Source organism: Abramis brama (genome assembly GCF_963993115.1).
Source record: "Abramis brama genome assembly, chromosome: 8".
Taxonomy (NCBI): Eukaryota; Metazoa; Chordata; class Actinopteri; order Cypriniformes; family Leuciscidae; genus Abramis; species Abramis brama.
This window is the reverse complement of record NC_139970.1, coordinates 26,159,239-26,183,203: the sequence shown is the minus strand read 5'-3', so window position 1 is coordinate 26,183,203 and position 23,965 is coordinate 26,159,239. Positions and strand designations below refer to the sequence as shown.

Below are 23,965 nucleotides of genomic sequence, written 5' to 3'. Positions count from 1 at the left end.
TTTTTTTTCTTCTTCTTCTACGTTTATGATCCACACCTTTTTATTTAGAGACTTGCTAGAAAGTTCATATATTGTGTTTGTGATAAGCCATGGATACAAGTTGAGATGGAGCAATGTAAGGAGAAAGAAAAACTTGCTTTGGTTTGTTACATCACCTTCCCAATAAGGAACAGCCATACCAAATACGGCCTGGGTCTGTTTTTCATTTATGACTCTCTCACTCTCTTTTTTCTCCTCTTTGTGCTTTTTCCTTCTTCTCTCTGCGGAGGAAAGTAGGAGGGGTGGAAACATTGTGTGGCTTTTCTCCAGGATTCTCTGAGTTGTGTGTTCTGTCCCAGGCTGGAGTGATTGGCACTGCTCCTCTGGAGAGCACACAGTCAGCTCAACGGACGAGAGTCTCACAGCAAAGCTCAAGCACACAAGCTGATCAGCATCATCTGTGTCTGACCCATCCAGAACAGTTCACAGAAGGAAGATACCAGATAGAAGATAATGACCTAAGAGTTGTCTTTTTGCAGATATTTGAAATTCCATAGAAAGACTGTGGAATACAGCGCTCTGAATTCTGTATTCCAGGGGTAAGTGGCTTAATTGTGCAAATACATCTTTGTAAAAGGAGCGTTTAAGTGCATGAGTGAGACTGTGCAAGATTGTGTGGCTTTTAATGTGTTTTGAGGCATGCATTCTAAAAAATTTGCTAAAATCCATTTTACTAAAATCTGCCGTTGCATACGCCTTTTTTACCCTATAAAGCTTGGTTTGTTTGTATGGCTATTCCAATGAACACATTGTGTAGGCAGTTTTACTTCTTAATTATAGTTTTAATGTTAAGAATTTACTGGGTACTGTAAATTCCAAAGCTTTGGGAGAAACAGGGAATTTTTCTTGCACCACAGGAAAAGGCTTTGCAGAAGAGGCAGAGCAAAGTGCTCAGATAATAGAATACATGAGGAGGGGTTGTGTGCTAAGGGTGTGTTCAGAGTGAGAACTTCAGCAAAGTTTTTGAGACAACTGTTACAGTATGTAATCAAGTGTTTGTGATATGGTTGCACATAACCTAATTGATTCTGGTGTGTAAAATCCACATTTTACTAGAAGGATGTTTTGTAGAATTATCACCATAACTGTTTGGTTGAGTTGCTATGCTGCTTTTTGTTTATAAAGATTATATCTAACACACCCGGATGAGGATAATACTAATTATGAGCTTGTTTAAACAGAAGCAGAACAAGTCAGGAAGCTATGCTGCACTTTTCTACCACTGCAGACACTATTCAGATTTTTTATTTTTTATTGCAGCTTCTGCCCAGCACTGTAAAGACAGAGTGATGTGAAACACTTTTTCCACTGTCTCTGCCAGATTGACAAAGAATGCTGGGAGAGTTAGAGCTCAGACATTAAACTTAAGTGAAGCAGAACCAGATGTGGACCCTTGAAAACACCAGAAAAATTAGATTCATTACAGTTCTTTCCCACTGACATACATACATACAGGAATACAGACATAATTGTCACACATGCAACACCGTAGGGTACTAATAATCACCGTTTAGGGGTAGATGAGGTATAAAGGTTTACTGTCCCGGTAGTACTGTCCCGGTGACAAGCTAAAGGTAAAGAAAAAAAACCCCGAAGTGTTGCCTCTCCAATGTTGGGCCAGCTTTATGAAAGATTGACATGGAGAGGTTGTTATCCCCACTTAGACCACTAGAGGCCAATGTTGAGACACCTTGCAATACTCATTTGGTGCTTTGGTTTTCAGGCTGAGTTTAAGGGGGCAGGGATTGAATTTGGTTCAAACGTATGTTTTTGATCTCATCACTGTTCCTTGAGCATTGAAACCTTTAATAACCTTTAATGAATTAGGCAGCAAAATCATGCTGGAAAATCCTGTGAGAGATTTCCATGATTTGAAAGTGTAATATTTTTGCAGTGTGCAGTTGCTTTTATTGTTGTTTTTGCCTCTGATTCATAGAGTTTGTGATTAATTAAATTTATTTGTTATTTCTTTCTTTGTACAGTGACAACAATTCACATGGAAATGCCAAGTTTTTCATATGGCTGTTCTTGTAGTTATTGCTTCTCTGACACACTGCTATTTAGCACATGCAGTTCACATAATGTTATATAGTGTACGTTTCCATGTAAGACCATTGTGTGCTGAAGTCTGAAAATATTTTTAATTATTCTGCATCCAAATGAACTAAATGCCAACCGAAAGAACTCACAAAGTAATCTTGTTTATGGACCTCTTATTTTAGGTTTTAGCTGTGATAGATGTGAACAATAAGTTTTGTTCTGTTAGCATTGATTTAGTAGAAAGTTATGTTGCAGTTTATGCTATTTATTTATGTTCCTGGTCTTTTGTGCACAATGCACGTAATTAATTTAAACTATATATATGGGTAAGGAGAGACCCTGATTGTAAAACGCTGTGGGTGTACAATAATAAAATGTGCTATATAAATGCTTCATTCATTAATTCAACTATTCACACACACGCACGCACGCACGCACGCACGCACACACACACAGACAGACAGACAGACAGACAGACAGACAGACAGACAGACAGACAGACAGACAGACAGACAGACAGACAGACAGACAGACAGACAGATAGATAGATAGATAGATAGATAGATAGATAGATAGATAGATAGATAGATAGATAGATAGATAGATAGATAGATAGATAGATAGATAGATAGATAGATAGATAGAAGTTTACTTATGGAAGTAAAAATGTTGTTAGCAACTCTTTGTGTTGTTAACAATGATGTTTTTAAACAATTATGTTTTTAAAGAGTAGCATACAACATAATTAACATAATTGCAATTCATTCTTTGTGTTGTAAAATGGCAGGTGAATTTCTAATAAATTAATTAAAACTATGATTTAAAGGCACATTTCATTCAATATTGAACTAAATAAAACTGGAATGTTTGACTTGGGCCAATAAATGATTTTTCAGAACAAATTAAACTGTCCCAAATGGCTTTGGTCACGTTAACAGTGATTTTTTTATAGGTCTAACTCTGAGAGCCTCTTAACATGCACTGTAAATTAATATGTATTCCTCAGGTTTTTTTATTTTATCACATTTGCGTGTATGGTAACATGGCAGCCAACCACCAAAACTAATTAATTTGTACTATGACTCAAGGATTCAGTTCAGCAAATCTGAGACTGATGTGATGGAAAGCATGTCATTTTCCTATAGTCCAGTCTAAAAGGTTTTACAACAGTACTTTTCAGTGTGATTCTGAGCTCAACAAGGAGGGGACATTCTGTGTCCTGGCATCTGTCTGTCCACATGCTATTGCATTTTTGTTTGTGTCCAGTACTCTGATGCTTTTTTTTTTCTTAATGTGTGGACCTCTTATTGCTTTGTGGTATTTACTGGCAAGTGAGGACAGTTGATGTGGGAAGAAATCTTTTTCCTCCTGAAATCCTGAAATCTGACAGCTGTGTGGATTTGGCTCATGGGGTGGAAACAGATCACATAAATCTCACTGTGCTGCCAAAACTTTTCCTCTCCTCCTAAAAATAAGCGTAAACAGTCCTGAGGTATTTCAGAGAATGTTTATGTCATATTTTATGAGTAAAGATGAGAACACAAACAACCCAATAAATGACTATTTTTAGAATATTGATCTTTTGAGACCTATAATTTGATAGCAAAACATTATCAAACTGTCCAAGTTATGACAGAACTGTGGATGAACAACAGTCATATGTGTTTGTGCCATTGGAAGTGAGTAAAAGTTCTGGCATAAAGTGATGATGAGTGAGAGTAACAAGCTTCAGAGGTGTATATACTCCATATAGTATGGTGTAAATTCTTCCCAAAAACTTAAAAGCAGTTTTGTTTTGTTTTTTCAGCTGTCTATTCCGATGCTTTTGTGGACAATGGGGAAGAACCGGTTGTTACTGTATGCCCTTTTGGGTATAATGGCTTTTGGTCTATTCCCAAAACTTGAAGCTCAGGATGGTAAGTTAAGTTCAGCATTTTTTTTCTTTTTTCTTTTTTTCTTAATTTTTCTTTGAGATGCAAACTTCCAGTTATGAGTGAAGACATGTTAATTTTACTGTGCTGCAGACAATTCACAAGTAAAAATCATAAATGTTTCCTTTGATTGGAAAGAGACCTTAAAATTAGGTGTTTTTCTTTGCAAAGCTTTTGTTAAATATTCAGTTTTTATTAGACCCCCCATTAATGCTGGTCACTTGAGTTAAAATTTTGAAATATAAAGACAGTGAAGAAAAACATCTACAGTTTCAGTAAAGGGAGTTGAGCACGTATTTAAATAACTGATTTAAATACTGTAAAGATATTCAGAGTGGTGTGCTGTAGTTTGTTTAGAGCTCCCAATGATCAAGAAGAATTCAACAGAACACTGAATTTCAAGTTTATACTAATCCTGAAGGGTCTCAAGAGCTACTGTCAGCATTGGGAATGGCCACAGCCAGTTAATATTGGCAACGGGTAATTCATGCAAAACGTTCCCAGAAATAACCCAATTAACATTCCCCCACACTGATAACAAGACTAGTTTTGTCACATTCACATTTTCTGCCTGCTGTGACTCCTCTGTTTTTAGTGCCTTCGCGAAAAGAGGCATGAGATAATGGATTTTAGGTGTAACAGATTTTCAAAACCACCAACATCCATCCAACTGTCTTTCTGTCTCTCATCATCCATTCACTAATTTATCCATCATTTCTGTACTAAATTCTTGAAAAAATAAAAAAAAGTAGATTCACTTCAAATCGGATGCCTAAATTCTTTAAAGTATGGCAAGGTGTCACTGATTTATGTCTTTGAGACTTTAGAGATCATCAGCAGCTGATGATGGCTAACCACCCAGTGCAGCTTATGTCTTGAGAGCTTAATGTCTGATACGTATGTGTGTGCTGACTGTCTTCACTGTGTAACCATATAAAAAAAGAAAAAATGTTTCTCCACCATTGATACAGTGATGAACCCATATGTTTTCATCTTTGAAATGTTTGCTATGCATTTGTCACTAAATTCAAACATTAAAGACCCCGTAAATCAAAATTTAGTTTTGGAAGTAGAATAAAGTTTTGTCACTTTTACTCAGTATGCACTTTCCTTTTAGCCATCAATATTTTTCTTGAAAATCAGGCCTAATGTATTGATGACTTGTCTTACTGATGTCCCTCACTTTAATATCTGTTGCAACCGATCCTCAAGCAGTAGCCTAAATTATGGCTCATGTCTGTGACATAACTAAAGATTATTGGCTATTTAAAAATCCTGGAAAAACCTTTTGTTTCAACAGGAATTATGTTATCACGAGAAATAAATCTGTGCTCATTGAGTGATTTCATTGAGTCTTTAATCATATGTGTGAAAAAAAGCCAGTACAGTTGAAACAAGTAACAGTAAAAGTGATTTTAAAAAAGTCCAAAGATGAGACAGAAGGGTCATGACTGGTGCTGTTATCACTGAATACTGTAACATGAGTCTGCATGCTCTGACTGAACACAAGAAGATGGAAAGATTCAATTGCCCAGGCAGCCAGAGGTGCCCGAATACATATACTGAAAGTTTGTAATGTACACACAATTATTCTAAATACACTGTAAATCAAATCCCCACAACATAATTCTACACAATTTCAGAGAATGAAAATTAGAAAGTTGCAGAGCATCTTCCTTGGTTCAGCAGACATGCAGTATAATGTGTTTGTGTTGTGTTTTTATGATGGATTGTAATTATCCATGATTATGTTTTACGCTTGCACCCTCCCCTGTCTCCCTCTTTCCGTTTTTTTTTTTTTTTTTTAACCCACACATTTTGCATTATATTTTTGTTTGTTTCTCTGTCCTCTCTCCACTTCTCCTTCAAAGTCCCCGGGTCAGCCGACCTTATACTCTTAATTGACGGATCAGAGAGCGTTGGAGCTGCCAACTTCCCCCTCGTCAGTGATTTGGCTGTCCAAGTGATTGAGGGGCTTGCCGTGGGCAGGGACACAATCCGTGTAGCCCTTGTGCTTTATGGTGCAGATCCCGAAATTCAATTCTATCTTAATACCCATGACAACAAAGAGAGTGTCCTCAGTGCTATCCGGGAGCTTGAGTACCCTGGCGGGACTGAGTCAAATCTGGGGGCCGCCTTGGAGGAGGTGGTAGACAGTCTGTTGGGCCAAGATGCAGGAGGCAGGGCAGCGGAAGGGGCGCCCCAGGTACTGGTGGTAATCAGTGCTGGGGAGTCCACTGATGATGTCAGTCAGGGTGAGAAGGCCCTACAGCAGGCCAGTGTGTACACCTTTGGTATTGCTGTGGGTGATTCTGCTACTGCCCAACTGGAAGCTATTGCTACAGACAAAAGCTTTGTTCTGTCTGCTCCTGATGTCAGAACAGTGGCAAGCATGGGTGACCAGATACTGCCATACATTAATGGGGTCGTCGAGCGCACCATTGTGATTCAAACAGATTTCACAGAAGGTATGTAAGTACCGTATGAGAGGGATTCCATAGAGAAACTGAAGAAAAAGGAAATAATAACAGTACATTGTCACGGGCGTGGACATCTAAACAAATAATAATAATAAAAAAAACATAATATTTTTAGGTGAAAGGTTTTAGTGTCCCAAAATATCTTTCTTTCTTTTTTTTAAAACAACATATGCATGCTGTGTTTACAAATGAGCCATACAAACAATTTTGTTTTAGTTCACTGTTCTTTTCAGAGTTTGTGTGTCCTATAAGATACAATATTTAGACTAAACCAAGAGTAGCACATCATGCAACCCATTAACACTCCTTGTATGTTTATATTCAGGATATTAATACATTTAGGTCATAGCATTTGTATCTATTTCAATTATAAATAAATAATCACTTCATGCTAATTGATTTCCATTATTTTTACTACTTGTAATATATGTTACATATATTGATATATTACAACTTTTACTACTTTTATATATGTTAGCTTTATGGCAAGTAAAAAAATGGTGATAGTTAATACATTGTTTCTGTAAAACATCATACATTTTAAATTAATTATAGCTAACTTCTTCATAGGTTACCTGATTTTGGTTTGAATTTGCAGAAGGACTAAGTAGAATTTTTTCTTTTTTTTTTCTTTTAGCTTTGGCTGTTGGGAAAAGAGATATCATTTTCCTCATTGACAGTAGCATGGGTGCCACCTTAATCAATGCAGTGCGAGAATTCATCAAAAAGTTTGTTGACACCATGCCAATTGGACCTGATCAGGTGCAGGTCGGAGTGGCCATGTTTTCCACCACCCCAAGGTCGGAGATCAACCTCAACTCATTTAGTTCAAAAGAATCCCTAATCTCTGCTCTCGGAAGAATAAAACCCAAACCTTCGGCTGAAGTCAACATCGGGGCTGCCCTGGATTTTGTGAGAACCAACATGCTCAGACCTGAGAGTGGGAGCCGCATTCAAGATCAAGTGACACAGCTTGTGTTGCTCCTGACCAGTAAAAAATCTAAAGACAGTGTTCAACAGCCAGCTGAAGCTCTTCGTCAAATGGGTGTTCTAACTTTGGCTGCAGGCTCCAGAGCTGCTGATGAGGCTGAGCTCAAGCAAATAGCTTTTGATGAAGCTGTGGTTTTCATCCTGAAGGACTTCAGGATGTTGCTGCGCAGCCCCGGAGATATTATATCCCATCTCTCTACATTGACTGGTGTTGTTGTGACAGAGGGCCCAACTGAAACGGGTAATATTCTACAAACATACATGCAAATTGTGTTATTAATTTAAATTAATAAGATAAATATAGATAAACAAAATACTGTACAAAACTATATATATATATATATATATATATATATATATATATATATATATATATATATATATGCACTTTTGCCCATTGATGCTGTCTTATACAAATTGAGATTCTTGAACTTCATTTTAAAGGTACTTAGACATCTAAAATTGTGGTCATATAAAATCTTCTAGGCACTACAGTTACTACAGTCCACACCCAAAAAGTTGTCCGAGACATTGTCTTCTTGGTGGATGGATCTACCTACGTTGGAAATAACTTTCAATATGTGCTGGACTTCATCACTGGCGTGGTAAATAGACTAGACGTTCGACCTGAGCGAGTGCGCATTGGACTAATGCAGTTTGCTGAGGGGCAGAAAACTGAATTTTATCTGAACACTCACAACACCAAACAGGATGTTCTCTCTGCCATTGCTCAGCTGAGGTTGATGGGAGGACGTGCATTGAACACTGGCGCAGCCCTACAGTATGCCCTAGACACCCACTTCCAGCAGTCAGTTGGGTCTCGTAGGAGGGAAAGGATCCAGCAGGTACTAGTGCTAATAACAGGAGGACCATCTCAAGATGAAGTCAAGAGGATTGCTGACCGTGTAGCTATAGAGGGTGTTTTGACTTTTACTGTTGGAGCTGGCCAAGTGGAAGAGAGTTTCCTTAAAACTGTTGCTTTTGTTGAAGATTTGGCATACTACAGAAGAAATTTTGCTGATTTGCCAAATGTTGTTGACAGTATCATGACACCACTGATCACTGTTGTTGGGGATACATCAACAACAGGTAAGCTGAATCATGCTGACAAAAAATCTTTCAGTTTTGTTGAATAATGTTTTAGTTAATAAATTAAGACTTATATAATGAATAATACAAAACAATTACTTTATTATAATATAATATAAAGAACACCTCTGGTCAACATATACAAATTACTTTTTGCTCCTCTCTATTTTTTAACACTCACAGTGTTTCACTTTTGTATTCAGAAATGTACAATGTAACTTCTTGTAGATATTTAAGCATTTTATTGTATTTATTGTATTGATATTTCTTTTTTTTAATCTTTCACAGATATTGCAATACCAGGTCCCTCAGGTGGAGAAAGGGATGTTGCATTCTTGATCGATGGCTCTGATGATGTCCGAGGTGACTTTCCCTATATCCGTGACTTTATTTCCAAAGTAATTGAGCCTTTGGATATAGGCTTTAATAAAGTGCGAGTTTCTGTGGTCCAGCATAGCGAGAGACCAAGTCCTAGCTTCTACCTGAACACTTACCAAACCAAAGATGAGGTGCTGAGAGCTGTAAGTGGACTCACTCTGACAGGTGGCAGAAGTTTGAATACTGGTGCTGCCTTGACTTACATGAAAAAGACCATCTTGTCACCAGCATATGGTAGTCGATCTGGCGAAAATGTTCCCCAATTTTTGATCGTTTTGACGGGGGGAAGATCAAGAGATAGTGTCAGAGAACCTGCGGTAGCCCTAAAGACTGATGGAGTTGTACCTTTTGGTGTTGGAGTGAAAAATGCAGATCCTAAACAGATTGAGGCCATCTCTCACAATCCATCATTTGCTTTCAATGTGAAGGAATTCAGCCAGCTCAACACAGTTCAGGAAAGGCTCAAGAACTATGTGAACCTTCCAGATCAAGAACTGAAGGTCTTTCTAGAGAAAGGTAAGAACATTTTAGCTTTTTATTTTGCTGTGGCCTTCTATATGCTTTTTTTTTCTTTCTTTTTTTTGGGTGCTGTGCTATTCTTTGTTTCTAAATATTTCTCATTGGTTTACTGTATCTTCGTGTATGCCAAAGATATTGCAAAAAAAAAAAAATTCTGTTCCTTTTGGATGGTTCTGATGGTACTAAAAGTGGATTTGGTGCAGTGTGTGATTTTGTTCAAAGAGTTGTTGAGAAACTTAATGTGGAGGAGAGAAAATACAGAGTATCTGTGGTTCAGGACAGTGACAGTCCAGTGGTTGACTTCTTTCTCAAAACCTACTCAACAAAGACGGAGGTTCTAAATGCCATTAAGGTCCTGAAACACAAAGGTGGACAAATAGCTAACACTGGTGCAGCCCTCCAATTTGTGAGGCAACAGGTTTTCACTTCTTCATCAGGGAGTAGACGACTTCATGGAATTCCTCAAATACTAATATTGCAGACCATCTAGTGATGAAATAATAGGACCTGCCATGAAAAATCTTAAAATAGGGATAGTAAGCATTGGTGTGAAAAATGCAGATCTAAATGAGCTGAAGACTGTATCAATCCAGTCTAAATTCACACATTATATTGATCGATTTGATGATTTTCCTTTAGTAGAGCCACACATTGTTTCAACTCTTAAGAATATCCCAAAAGAATCTGGACAAATTCCTAAAACAGAAGTTTTATAGACTCCGCTGGTAAGAGCTTTCACTATAAGCAATACATAAACAATTAGTTGTGTTTAAGTTAGGCATTGAGTCTGCTACAAACCTTAAATGTAAATATCATATAAATTGCTATATATATGATGTTTTAGGATGCGTGGAACTAAAAAATCTTTCTTACTTAAATCTTTCTTCTTAAGTATGTTCTTCCATGTCCTTAGTTGACATCTTTTGCACATAAAGATGTTCATCCCATGGAAGTATTTTTGAACTGTACTTGCAAGAGCTTTTTCTTATTCAACGCTATTCACATCCTGACCCACAAAATATTTTTTGAGGGGTCGATGTCAAGATGTCGATGTCAAGTAAATCTTTGATTTACTTGCTTATTTTTTGCTCTTGTACACTTTTAAAGCTTTTGCTATTCAATTTAAACATTGAATGATTGAGATGTATTCCAATATCCTCTTCTTTTTCTTTTCTTGGTAACTTGCCTGATACAGGAATTTACAAACGGGATTTAGTTTTTCTCCTTGATGGCTCAGATGACTCCAGAAATGGATTTCTTGCCATCCGTGAGTTTATTAGGAGAATGGCAGAGGATCTTGCCATTGACCAGGACATTGTTCGAGTTGCTGTAATACAATACAGTGAAGATACTTCGACTCATTTTCTACTTAATACATACAATAGTAAGAAAGCTGTAATTTACGCTATTAATGGCCTCACAGCAAAAGGTGGAAGGAACCTAAATACTGGGGCAGCGTTACAGTATGTCAGGGACCATGTTTTCATTACTGCTTCTGGAAGTAGACATCAGCTAGGAGTCCCTCAGCTGTTGATTTTTATGACTGGTGGAGGGTCCAGTGATGATGTGGCAGGTCCCGCTGAAGATCTCAAAAATTTTGGAGTTCTGTCCATTGCCATTGGAATAAAGAATTTTGTAGAGGCAGAGCTTCAAAGCATAGCATTTTCACCTAGATTTCTTTTTAATCTTCCAGTTTTTGGTGAACTTTTACATATACAGCCTGATATCCTCTCCTTTATCAAATCCAAAATGGAAATAGAACCCCCTACTATCATTGGTAAGAATAACTACACTTGTCATTTTCTTAAAATTCAAGCTTTTTCTTATGACTTTAGACATTTGATAGTTTGGACATGAAAATCTACTTTCTTTACTAAAATACTCCCTTTAACCATGAGGCCATTTATTGATTGATTCAGCTTAACATATGTTAAAGACTGGCAATTAATGGCCTTTGCCACTAAATATTTACTATTTTCCTGTTCTGTTCATCTTTTGCTTTGTCCATCAGAGAACTTTCATGATTTTCCACTGGTTCTCTCAACCATGGAAGAGTCTTACTTCTTGCGGAGATTCCTCTTCAGTTTAAGCTCTTGTTTGAGCCAATGATTTCTTAATCATTGTTGGTGTTTGATCAATAGCAACTCCTTGTTCTTCCCTTTTTCTGTTCTAGTTGCTTGATTGATCTTATTCATGTGAGTGTGAAAATACACTAGTAATATTCTCTCATAATGGATTTTTTTGTTTCCGATATTGTCAGCATATTCTTAAAGACAGAACAGAAATATAGTGTATAATAAAGTGTATTTGGAATGTAAATTTGATTAAAATCATTGTTCACGTTTGAATTTTATTGTTAATACCATGGGAAATATGTGACCCTGGACCACAAAACCAGTCACATGGGTCATTTTTTTAAAAAAATTATTAAGCTTTATTAAGCTTTCCATTGATGTATAGTTTGTTAGGATAAGACAATATTTGGCCGAGATACAACTATTTGAAAATCTGGAATCTTGAGGGTGCAAAAAAATCTAAACATTGAGAAAATCGCCTTTAAAGTTGTCAATTTATGTTCACGATTGTGCTGCATTCACTCACAAAAATAATTGTTTTATATATTTACGGTAGGACATTTACAAAATATCTTCATGGAGCATGATCTTTACTTAATATCCTCATGATTTTTGGCATAAAAGAAAAATCGATAATTTTGACCCATACAATGTATTGTTGGCTATTGCCACAAATATACCTGTGCTACTTGTGACTGGTTTTGTGATCCAGGGTCACATATTACTGTGTGATGATTTTTTGTCTTACATTTTTTATAAGAGTTAAGGCCATTTTACTAAAGCCATTTAATTTTCATCCCAGTTGAATTGGATGTAGCTCAAAGAGACATTGTCTTTGTCCTGGATGGGTCTGATGATACCAGGGATGTGTTTAAACAGATGTGTCAGTTCGTTCAAAGAGTCGTGGACAAACTCAATATCGGGCTCAGTGGAGACAGAGTGTCTTTAGTCCAATACAGCAGAGAGCCACGTGTCCATTTTTACCTGAACACACATGCCACAAAGCAAGAAGTTCTCAATTCAATTGAGACACTGCAACACCAGGGAGGAAATCCCCTCAACACAGGAAGAGCCCTTGATTATGCAAAAAAGAACATGTTCATTGCCTCTTCTGGGAGCAGACTCCTGGATGGGGTTCCTCAGATTCTTGTGCTTGTGACTGGAGGAAGGTCTCAGGATGATGTTAGAGCTCCAGCTGCTGCTCTGAAACAGGACCAAATTGTACCATTTAGTATTGGCAATCAAAATGCAGATGTTATTCAACTCCAGGCAATCTCGTATACTCCTGCTCATACCTTTACTGTTCCTCAGTTTGATGGCCTTCAAACCATTGAGCAGAAACTTTTATCATATGTAAAATTAGTTCCTCGTCAGCCCAGGAGGATTCCATCAACTGCAACAGGTAAGGATATAATGACTGTTTTTTTATGTGGTTGATTTAAAGTTGTTATGGACTAGTTACATAACTATATGTATATATATATATGCTCCATTGCAACAGATGCTGGAAAAAGAGATGTTGTTTTTTTAATCGATGCCTCTGATGGCACAAAGGAAAGTTTCTTACAAATGCAAAACTTTGTTCAGACCCTGGTTCAGAAACTGAATGTGGAACCAAATAAAGATCGTGTTGCACTGGTCCAGTACAGTGATGATGCAGCTTTTGATTTTCTTTTGAATACACATTCATCATCAGACGATGTTATAAATCATGTGAAACGTCTAATTCATAAAGGAGGAAGGCTGCGTCTCACTGGGGCAGCCTTACAGTATGTAAAGGACAACATGTTTACTGCTACTGCAGGAAGTAGATATTTGGAGGGTGTGACACAGTTTCTAATTCTGCTGAGTTCTGGAAGGTCTAATGATGACATACGTGGTCCAGTCAAAGCTTTGAAAGATATCGGTGTCATTTCATTAAGTATTGGCACCACAAATGCTGATACACTTGAGTTACAAACAATATCCCATCAACCAAACTACTTTTTCATTTCTGAATTTGAGAACATTCTTGATGTTCAAGATAATATCTACGCATTAATAAAAGGGGTATCTTACCAACGGTTACCAACAATGACCTCTCAGGTTTCTGGTAAGAGATTTATTTAATTTCTTAATGTATGTGTGTATATGTGTGTACACCAGCCACTGACAGCAGTGTTTTATGTATTATAGCACATGATAGCATAAAGAATCCCATCACACATTCTTACATAATCTTTAGATCAGTAAACACATGATCTAGTGTTGTAGAATGTGCTATTAAAGTCCTCTATTATAGTAAATATTTTTGTCTCATTTCTTTATTACAGAATCTGCTAAAAGGGATGTTGCATTTCTTATTGATGGCTCTGATGATTCTAAAATTGGTTTTGAGGCAATTCGCAATTTTATCCAGAGGGTAGTTGAGAGTCTAAATGTGGAGGAAGATCTCGATAGGGTGGCGGTTGTTCAGTACAGTCGGGATCCCACAGCTAATTTTTATCTCAGCTCATACTCAACCAAAAAAGAGGTACTAAATTCCATACGTTCTATGAGGCACAAAAGTGGAAGGCCACTGAACACTGGAGCTGCTCTACTGTTTATTAAAGAAAATATATTTACACAATCCTCTGGAAGCAGACATCATGAGGGTGTACCTCAGATTCTGTACTTATTTAGCGGTGGTAGATCTGGTGATGATGTCAGAATCATTTCACAGAATTTAAGAGAAAACAACATAAAAGTACTTACAATTGGTACAAGAAATGCTGATACACTTGAGTTACAGACAATGTCTTCAACTCCAGCCTATGCTTTCTCTCTTCCTGACTTCACCTCCATCAACAACATTGTCCAAAGAGTTGCCTCTGTTTTGACAAGTGGTGATGAAATTCCTGAGCAATTTCCAACTCCTGAGGGTAAGAATTCTAATAACTGATATCTTTTCTTGAACATGCTGTTATGTTAAATGAAGAAGAGACTTACAGATGCAGACAGATTTACTGTAATTATGGCTTCTATAGAATTGTTGTTAAAATACTGTTGTCTTTCCTTCATGGAAATATTCTTCCTTTTATTTATTTTAGGCCAGGCTTTGGATGCAGGAAGAAATATTGTGTTTCTTATTGACGGATCTGATAATGCTAGTGATAGATTCACAACTATACGGGAATTTGTGGCCAGTTTGGCAGAAACATTTGATGTTGGTCAAGAAAAAGATCGAGTTGCTGTTGTGCAGTTCAGTAATACTGCAGCAACAAGCTTTAATCTCAGTACGTACTCATCCTCTTCTGAGGTGGCAGATGCTGTACGCAACCTCAAACCAATAGGGGGAAGGCCACAATATATTGGCCAGGCTCTACAATTTGTTAGAGACAATATTTTTCCCCCTAGAGTTGGAAGTCAGCAAATAGACAGTGTTAGCCAAAATCTTGTGCTAGTGGCTGGTGGCAGATCAAGAGATTCTCCTCGTGGACCAGCTAATGCACTAAAGAGTATGGGAGTAGCCATTTTTGCCATTGGGTCAAGGCTGACAGATCCCATTGAAATGGAAGCAATTTCTTCTCGGACAGATTATGCCATGGCGGTTTATGATTTTCATGAATTAAAAAATGTCCGTCAAAGCCTCATGACAAAACTTATGGGTGTAAGAAAAAAAGGAGACACTGAAGTTGATGGTAAGAATTAAAAATAATACATGTTAAAACTTGATAAAACTTGAAAAAGATTTGAAGAAGTTTGTTGAAGTTCTAAGAATGCATGTTGAGGCTTGGGCCTGTGGTTTTCAATCCTTGTCCTGGGGACCCACATTTTATATGTCTTCCTTATTTAGAGAGATTTAGAGGGTTCCCAGGATTGAAGGATTGAAAACCACTGTTATAGGCTGATCATTTAAAGTTTATGCTATTTTTTTTTTTTTTTTTTTTTGGTTGTTTGAAATCTGAATTAGATAGAAAGTTACAGAATATTTTATTGAAAATTTGTACATTTTAAGTATGCGTCTCCTGCCATTGTATATAATTATTAATTAAACTAAGCAAGCAAATTCTAATAAGATGAATACTTTAAAGCTGAATAATTTAAATCTTTCTAATCCTATAATTATTGCAATTCTAGGCACAGGATTAAAAAGGGATATTGCTTTTCTTGTGGATGGTTCGGACAGTACAAGAAGAGGATTTCCAGAAATACGTGATTTTCTGTACAACATTATCACAAATGTTAATGTGGGAATTGATAATGATAGAATCTCAATAATTCAATACAGCAATGTGGCTGTGGCAAACTTTTATTTAAATTCATTCTTAAGAAAGGAAGATGTATTGAATGCAGTAAAAGTGCTTAGCCATAAAGGTGGAAGGCCCTTAAACACAGGATTTGCCCTTCAATACGTAAAGGAAAATATCTTTATAAGCGCCTCAGGGAGCAGGCACAAAGAAGGTATCCCTCAAATATTAATTCTTTTGACTAGTGGAAAGTCCAGGGACAGCATTTCTGAAGCAGCCTTTGCTCTTAAAAAAAATGGGGTAATAATATATGGAATAGGAGGAAAGTACTCAGACTCTGATGAATTACAGACAATTTCTTCTGAAAATAATGTGCTCTCATTGGCTGACTTCAGTGAATTACCAAAAATCCAAGTACAGCTACTGGAAGCAATGAAATCCAATACAAGTTACAACAAAAAGGAATTGATAGGTAAGTGTAATATTGCTTCCTCAAAATAATGAGTGAAATTATTTGCTAACACTTTACAATACGGGTGCACTAACATGCTTAACGAATGATAATCCGGAGTAAATGTATGACTCATGAAGAAAAACTGTTCTTCTTCATCATGAAAGTTATCTGCAAGCGTTTTAAAGCCATATAAGTCTAAACTTCTGATATATGGTTTATAAAAACATTTATATTCAAACACCATGTAAAAGTAAATTTTGCATAATAGGTACCTTTATTACTAGATGATGATAAGGAATTAATCCATGATAATACATTTGATTAATAGCAGTTAATAATGACTTGGGCTGCATTTCCCGATAACGTTGTCTCTTAGCGTGCTACGAAGATAAGGTATAACTTAACTAAAGATATACCATTACTAGGCGTGTTCCCCGAACCATACCTTAGGAAGCTGCTTAAAGGGTTAGTTCACCCCAAAATGGAAATTCTGTCAATAATTACTCACCCTCATGTTGTTCCAACCCCGTAAGACCTTCGTTCATCTTCGGAACACAAATTAAGATATTTTTGATTAAATCTGAGAGCTGAATCACTCCTCCAAAGGCTTCTAAGACATTATAAATTGCTGGCCCAGAAAATGTATTGAAGACATCGTTAATATAGTCCAAGTGACTACAGTGGCTCAATCTTAAGTTTATAAAGCGACGAGAATACTTTTTGTGCACAAAAAAACACAAAAATAACGACTTTATTTCACTTTTCATTTCCTTCTCTCTGGGCCTCGAGTTTTTTCACGTAGTATAACTGCGCAGCGCATCTGTGTTGTACGTCACACATAGGCTCACTATTGGCCGACGCTGGTCATGTGTGTGATGCGTGTGACGTGCAACACAGACGCGCTGCGCTAAAACACTACGTGTAATAACTCGAGGCCCAGAGAGAAGGAAATGAATAGTGGAATAAAGTCGTTATTTTTGTTTTGTTTTTTGCGCTTTTGCGCTAAATTTAAGATTGAGCCACTGTAGTCACTTGGACTATATTAACAATGTCTTTAATACATTTTCTGGGCCAGCAAGTTATAATGTCTTAGAAGCCTATGGAGGAGTACAAAAGCAGGTCCCAGGCACTCAGTCAAAATAACAGGAGAAGGATCAGGTTAAAAAGCCTTTAATGAATGTGGCTTAAGTCATTTTAGAAATATATATGCACCAACATGTTTCGACCAACAAAATGGTCTTCATCAGGGCAGTCACACAGAAAAAGAGAATGGTAGCCTATGGAGGAGTGATCCAGCTCTCAGATTTAATCAAAAATATCTTAATTTGTGTTCCGAAGATGAACGAAGGTCTTACGGGGTTGGAACAACATGAGGGTGAGTAATTACTGACAGAATTTAAATTTTTGGGTGAACTAACCCTTTAAGATATACCTTCTTACGTGACGTTACTCGGTGCTGTCCGTGGCGATGGTGCTGAATTGTGAATTGGTTGATATCGATGGCTCGAGAATCAATTATTCTCTCGTGCAGGAGCTGCTTCACTGCGTTATGTGAGAAAGCGGTGTGTTCTTTATAAAAGGAGCACTTCAGAAATAGTTGAAATTGCATTTATTAGGACTCATGGGATATTATAAAAAATAATCAAAACTATAATAGCCTATAATAGCCTAGCCTACATACAATTAAAATTGTATCATATATTGCTGCCATGATAACCATTTCAAATTTTTACGTGCTTTCTTCTCTTTCCCATTTTTGTTCGCAGAGGTGCAGCTGCGATGAAATATATTGTTCTTGTAAATACTTTCCAGCATTTCAGTAATAAAAGTGTACATCTTACGCGGCAGTGATCAAAAAGGATTTAAATAGTGAATTTTGAATCTCTTCTTGTAAACTCAGAGATGTGGATTCAGACGGCAATTAAATTACCACACAATCTGTTTGTCAAAAAACAGTAGGTACTAATTTGGCCAGGGATTTTTACACAGGTTGGGTGAGAAAAAAAACACTGATATTATGGATTCGGACGGCACTAAAATCACCGACTTACCCCTGTAAATGTTTAAAATATGAGCCCATGAGAAACAATTAGCGTCCGAATAGGACTTAACTGACAGTAGCCTATGCTTTCACTGGCCTTTAAAAGCGCTCTTTAATTAAATTAATAATATAATATATATAATAATTAATTAAAAATCTAACAATAATCAGTGTAATGACAATTTTATTCTTTGCATGAAAACACTTGAATTAGCCTAATTGAACACTGTCTGGGTGTATTAAAACTTCAGAATTATATTCGTATAGACCTGCAACAGTGATAAGGTAAAGCTAAGAGTGGTCCAGACCAACCTTCCGAACGTATGACTTACAGAAGGTATAAGAACATTTCGGGAAACATGTATTATCGATAAGGTACAGCTTAAGGTGTAACTTAAGAACGACGTAGCGTTAAGAAGGTTTCGGGAAACGCAGCCCAGATCTATTAATAAAATTCTTGTTTATTAGTTGCTGATGCAGCAATCATTAGTACATAGCCTGGTTTGTCATGAGCCATACATTAACTCAAGATTATCTGTGAATAAGTTAAGAATAAATTAAATGCATATTAGTGTACCTGTATTGTAAAGTGTTACCAATTCTTCTTTAATATACAGAAATGTATTATTATTATTATTATTATTAAATTACAAAATCTGTCTATTATTATATGACATATTTCAATAATTGAAATTAAACATTTGTATTTCTACTCAGGAACAATAATTTGATTTAAAAAAAAAATTTCAACAACAAAATTCTTTTTAATAATGTGTATTGTATCATGCAATAAAAATGAAATCAAAGGTAATGTATAATTGTGCTCCCCTATTTCACTGTTCAATATTTGTTTCATAGCTGAGGGTGATAGAAAGAGGAGAGATGTTGTCTTCCTGCTGGATGGATCAGATGTCACTAGGAATGGGTTCCCTGCAATGAAAGAATTTGTGCAAAGAATGGTGGAGAAATTAGAAGTAGCTGAGAACAGAGATCGCGTTTCTGTGGTCCAGTACAGCAGAGACCCAGAGGCCCATTTCTATCTAAACACGTACATGACAAAGGAAGAGGTTCTTGACCGTGTCAGAGGTCTGAGACACAAAGGAGGTAGACCCCTCTACACGGGGGCAGCTCTCCAGTACGTTAGAGACAATGTCTTTCCTGCCTCCTCCGGCAGCAGACGGTTGGAGGGTGTGCCGCAGATACTGATCTTGCTTAGCGGGGGGAGGTCTCTCGACAGTGTTGATACAGCAGCCTCCTCTCTGAAAGAGCTTGGCGTCTTGACCTTTGGAATTGGATCGAGGGGCTCTGATAGCAGAGAACTGCAGAGAATCTCATACGACCCCAATTATGCTCTGTCCGTGTCCGACTTCAGTGAGCTCCCAAATGTCCAAGAGCAGCTGCTGGCCTCTGTCCAGGCTGTTGCAATGCCCATCACTCCAACTTCACCGACTCTCACTGGTATGTGCATGGCAGAACTTTATGGCAGCTAGCTCACAGGCTGTGCTTTGTTGATCTCCCTAAGTAGTAATGAGCAGTGGGACCATTACCCACAGCTTAGGTAGTCGATGAGGTGGTTGAATTAATGTGACATTTTTAAGGTGTTTTGAAATTACGTGGTGTTAATGATGCTGATTTCTTTTCCTAGCTGATGACGCCATACCCAGAAAGGACGTAGTGTTTTTGCTGGATGGTTCAGATGGCACTAGAAATACATTCCCAGCAATGCGTGATTTTGTGCAACGAGTAGTGGAGCAATTCAACATAGAGGCAAACAGAGACCGTGTTTCTGTGGTGCAGTACAGTAGAGACGCTGAGGTCAATTTCTATCTGAATACCTACGCAACAAAAGGGGAGATCCTGAACACTGTCAGAGGTCTGAGGCATAGAGGAGGGAGACCCCTCAACACGGGGGCAGCTCTCCAGTACGTGAGGGACAGTGTCTTCACCGCCTCTGCGGGGAGTAGAAAGCAAGAGGGTGTCCCTCAGATTCTTATCCTCCTCAGTGGAGGACGGTCAAGCGATAACATAGATACACCTGCCTCCGCCCTAAAAGAGAGCGGAATCTTGATTTTTGGCATCGGCACCAGAAATTCGAGCAGAGAGGTGCAGAGAATTGCCAACGACCCTACCTATGCACAGCCCATCAATGAATTCTCTGACCTTCCCAGTGTCCAGCAGCAGTTTATCAGCTCCCTCAACAATGTGCTTGTACAAGTCAAGCCGATGACACCTACTGTGGCGGGTAAGACAGATTATCACACGTCTCTAGAAAACAGCACACTGAGCTCTCCTCGCAAAGCGTGCCGTAGACACTAAACGGTTTCTGTTAGCGGTGCGTGTTAGCAGAGGCGGGGGAAATTAGCCTAACAAGCGATGGGTTTAAACTCTCTGGGGTGTTAAGCAGTGTTGAGTTTTAATGTGTTTGTTTATTCGCTCGTTCGTCAGTTTTAGGCACAGTTTGTGTCTTTTGGTGAAAATATCCTTTAAATTATAGACCTCGTTTTGCCGCATTCAGTAAGTTTAGGCAGTTTTACTCTGACCAAAATTAGATGCTATTTTAGCAGACAGTAATAACATTTGACTGTTAGATTGGCTGTAAACTAGCTGAAAGGATAGGAGCGTTTTTTCCCTTTTGCAGTTGCCGACTAGAGCACACACACACCCACAGACAATATCAGATACCCAGGGCTCACGTGACTTTGTGTTCCATTCCATTACCCATAGCTGAGCGAAGGATGGCTAGGAGGGATGTAGTGTTCCTGCTGGATGGTTCAGATGGCACAAGGAGCTCTTTCCCTGCAATGCGTGACTTTGTTGAGAGGATGGTGGAGAGACTGAATGTGTCTGAGAAAGGAGACCATGTGTCTGTGGTCCAGTACAGCAGAGATCCAGAGGCCCATTTCTATCTTAACACATACTCAAGAAAGGAGGACGTGCTTGACACGCTCAGGGGTCTGATGCACAAAGGAGGGAGACCCCTCAACACAGGGGCAGCTCTGCAGTACGTGAGGGACAATGTCTTCACTGCCTCCTCTGGAAGCAGACTTGTAGAAGGTGTGCCTCAGTTACTGATTCTGCTGAGTGGTGGAAAGTCATTTGATAATGTTGACACACCAGCCTCATCCCTGAAAGAGCTGGGAGTGCTCATCTTTGCGATAGGGTCGAGGAGCTCAGACAGCAGGGAACTCCAGAAGATCTCCAATGAGCCTAGCTATGCACTCTCAGTGAGTGACTTTGCTGACCTTCCCAATGTCCAGCAGCAGCTTTTCACCAACATTAACACGGTCTTTGTAGAAGGAACGTCTATCACCACCACGACGATAGGTAAGAAAAAAGCCAAACCGGCTTCCTGTAATTCCTCTCCTTTTATTATGGTCGTAGAGAAATGTGCCATATTGTTCCTCTAGTTCTAATGAGTTGCAGAAGGAAATGTATTTCTTCCTGAAGAGTAAAACTTTACGGGAGGTGACGCGATATCGAAAACACAAAAAGCATGATCGAGCACCAAGTGTGTAATGCATTGTGTGTTTTTTTTTTGTTTTTTCTTTTTTCTCTCCTTACAATGTCCCCCACCTGACCCACAAATATGTCTGTTTTTAGCTGAGGGCCATAGACAGAGGAGAGATGTTGTCTTCCTGCTGGATGGATCGGATGCCACTAGGAATGGGTTCCCAGCAATGAAAGAATTTGTGCAAAGAATGGTGGAGAAATTGGAAGTATCTGAGAACAGAGATCAAGTTTCTGTGGTCCAGTACAGCAGAGACCCAGAGGCCCATTTCTATCTAAACACGTTCAAGACAAAGGAACAAGTTCTTGACAGTGTCAGAGGTCTGCGGCACAAAGGAGGCAGACCCCTTTACACGGGGGCAGCGCTCCAGTACGTCATAGACAATGTCTTTACTGCCTCCTCCGGCAGCAGACGGGTGGAGGGTGTGCCGCAGATACTGGTTTTGCTTAGCGGGGGAAGGTCATTTGACAGTGTTGAGGCAGCAGCCTCCTCTCTGAAAGAGCTTGGCATCTTGACTTTTGGAATAGGATCGAGGGGCTCTGATAGCAGAGAATTGCAGAGAATTTCATACGACCCCAATTATGCTCTGTCCGTGTCCGACTTCAGTGAGCTTCCAAATGTCCAAGAGCAGCTGCTGGCCTCTGTCAAGGCTGTTTCAATTCCCATCACTCCAACTTCACAGACTGTTACCGGTACGTGCGTTGCAGTACTTTACAATACACTGTGTCTTGTTTTTCTTCATGATGTCCCTACTTTTTTTAACCATAGCTCAGAGAGTTAATGAGGTGATGAACCGAAGTGTCATTCTGAAGGCTTATGAACGTTATGCACATTACTTGGTGTTAATGATGCTGTTTTTCCCCCTCCTAGCTGATTACGTCACACCCAGAAAGGACATAGTGTTTCTGCTGGACGGTTCAGATGGCACTAGGAATTCTTTCCCAGCTATGCGTGATTTTGTGCAGAGAGTAGTGGAGCAATACACCATAGAGTCAAACAGAGACCGTGTTTCTGTGGTGCAGTACAGTAGAGAAGCCGAGGTCCATTTCTATCTAAATAGCTACACGACAAAGGAAGAGGTTCTTGACCGTGTCAGAGGTCTGAGACACAAAGGAGGTAGACCCCTCTACACGGGGGCAGCTCTCCAGTACGTCAGAGACAATGTATTTACTGCCTCCTCCGGCAGCAGACGGTTGGAGGGTGTGCCGCAGATACTGATCTTGCTTAGCGGGGGGAGGTCTCTCGACAGTGTTGATGCAGCAGCCTCCTCTCTGAAAGAGCTTGGCGTCTTGACCTTTGGAATTGGATCGAGGGGCTCTGATAGCAGAGAACTGCAGAGAATCTCATACGACCCCAATTATGCTCTGTCCGTGTCCGACTTCAGTGAGCTCCCAAATGTCCAAGAGCAGCTGCTGGCCTCTGTCCAGGCTGTTGCAATGCCCATCACTCCAACTTCACCGACTCTCACTGGTATGTGCATGGCAGAACTTTATGACAGCTAGCTCACAGGCTGTGCTTTGTTGATCTCCCTAAGTAGTAATGAGCAGTGGGACCATTACCCACAGCTTAGGTAGTCGATGCGGTGGTTGAATTAATGTGACATTTTTAAGATGTTTTGAAATTACGTGGTGTTAATGATGCTGATTTCTTTTCCTAGCTGATGACGCCATACCCAGAAAGGACGTAGTGTTTTTGCTGGATGGTTCAGATGGCACTAGAAATACATTCCCAGCAATGCGTGATTTTGTGCAACGAGTAGTGGAGCAATTCAACATAGAGGCAAACAGAGACCGTGTTTCTGTGGTGCAGTACAGTAGAGACGCTGAGGTCAATTTCTATCTGAATACCTACGCAACAAAAGGGGAGATCCTGAACACTGTCAGAGGTCTGAGGCATAGAGGAGGGAGACCCCTCAACACGGGGGCAGCTCTCCAGTACGTGAGGGACAGTGTCTTCACCGCCTCTGCGGGGAGTAGAAAGCAAGAGGGTGTCCCTCAGATTCTTATCCTCCTCAGTGGAGGACGGTCAAGCGATAACATAGATACACCTGCCTCCGCCCTAAAAGAGAGCGGAATCTTGATTTTTGGCATCGGCACCAGAAATTCGAGCAGAGAGGTGCAGAGAATTGCCAACGACCCTACCTATGCACAGCCCATCAATGAATTCTCTGACCTTCCCAGTGTCCAGCAGCAGTTTATCAGCTCCCTCAACAA

The 23,965-nt window shown here is 39.0% G+C and overlaps 3 protein-coding genes across 4 annotated transcripts in view; all 3 read left to right on the top strand.

Moving 5' to 3' along the window:
- Positions 1–296: 296 nt before the first annotated feature.
- Positions 297–23,965, top strand: part of LOC311087897 (collagen alpha-3(VI) chain-like) — a 104,270-nt gene continuing 80,601 nt past the window's right edge. Inside the window, exons 1-8 of one of the 2 annotated variants that reach the window (XM_084121397.1) lie at positions 297–578; positions 3,887–3,995; positions 5,882–6,478; positions 7,128–7,721; positions 7,967–8,569; positions 8,858–9,463; positions 10,662–11,243; positions 12,344–12,943. In XM_084121397.1, coding sequence (XP_083977523.1) covers positions 3,899–3,995; positions 5,882–6,478; positions 7,128–7,721; positions 7,967–8,569; positions 8,858–9,463; positions 10,662–11,243; positions 12,344–12,943 — 3,679 coding nt within the window. In that variant the 5' untranslated portion in view covers positions 297–578; positions 3,887–3,898. The remainder of the gene's footprint in view (positions 579–3,886; positions 3,996–5,881; positions 6,479–7,127; positions 7,722–7,966; positions 8,570–8,857; positions 9,464–10,661; positions 11,244–12,343; positions 12,944–23,965) is intronic. The other variant, XM_084121398.1, reaches the window with a different exon arrangement.
- LOC311088660 (collagen alpha-3(VI) chain-like) lies at positions 12,954–20,560 on the top strand (the record flags this gene model as incomplete). The annotated part of the gene is made up of 6 exons (XM_084122904.1): positions 12,954–13,633; positions 13,854–14,441; positions 14,610–15,200; positions 15,640–16,221; positions 19,103–19,702; positions 19,890–20,560. Exons 1-6 carry the CDS (start codon positions 13,012–13,014, stop codon positions 20,558–20,560), a joined length of 3,654 nt encoding a protein of 1,217 aa, XP_083979030.1. The 5' UTR covers positions 12,954–13,011.
- Positions 19,884–23,255, top strand: LOC311088659 (collagen alpha-3(VI) chain-like). Its single transcript, XM_084122903.1, has 3 exons — positions 19,884–21,568; positions 21,845–22,444; positions 22,623–23,255. The coding sequence occupies exons 1-3, from the start codon at positions 20,980–20,982 to the stop codon at positions 23,252–23,254; spliced, it is 1,821 nt and encodes a 606-aa protein (XP_083979029.1). The 5' UTR covers positions 19,884–20,979; the 3' UTR covers position 23,255.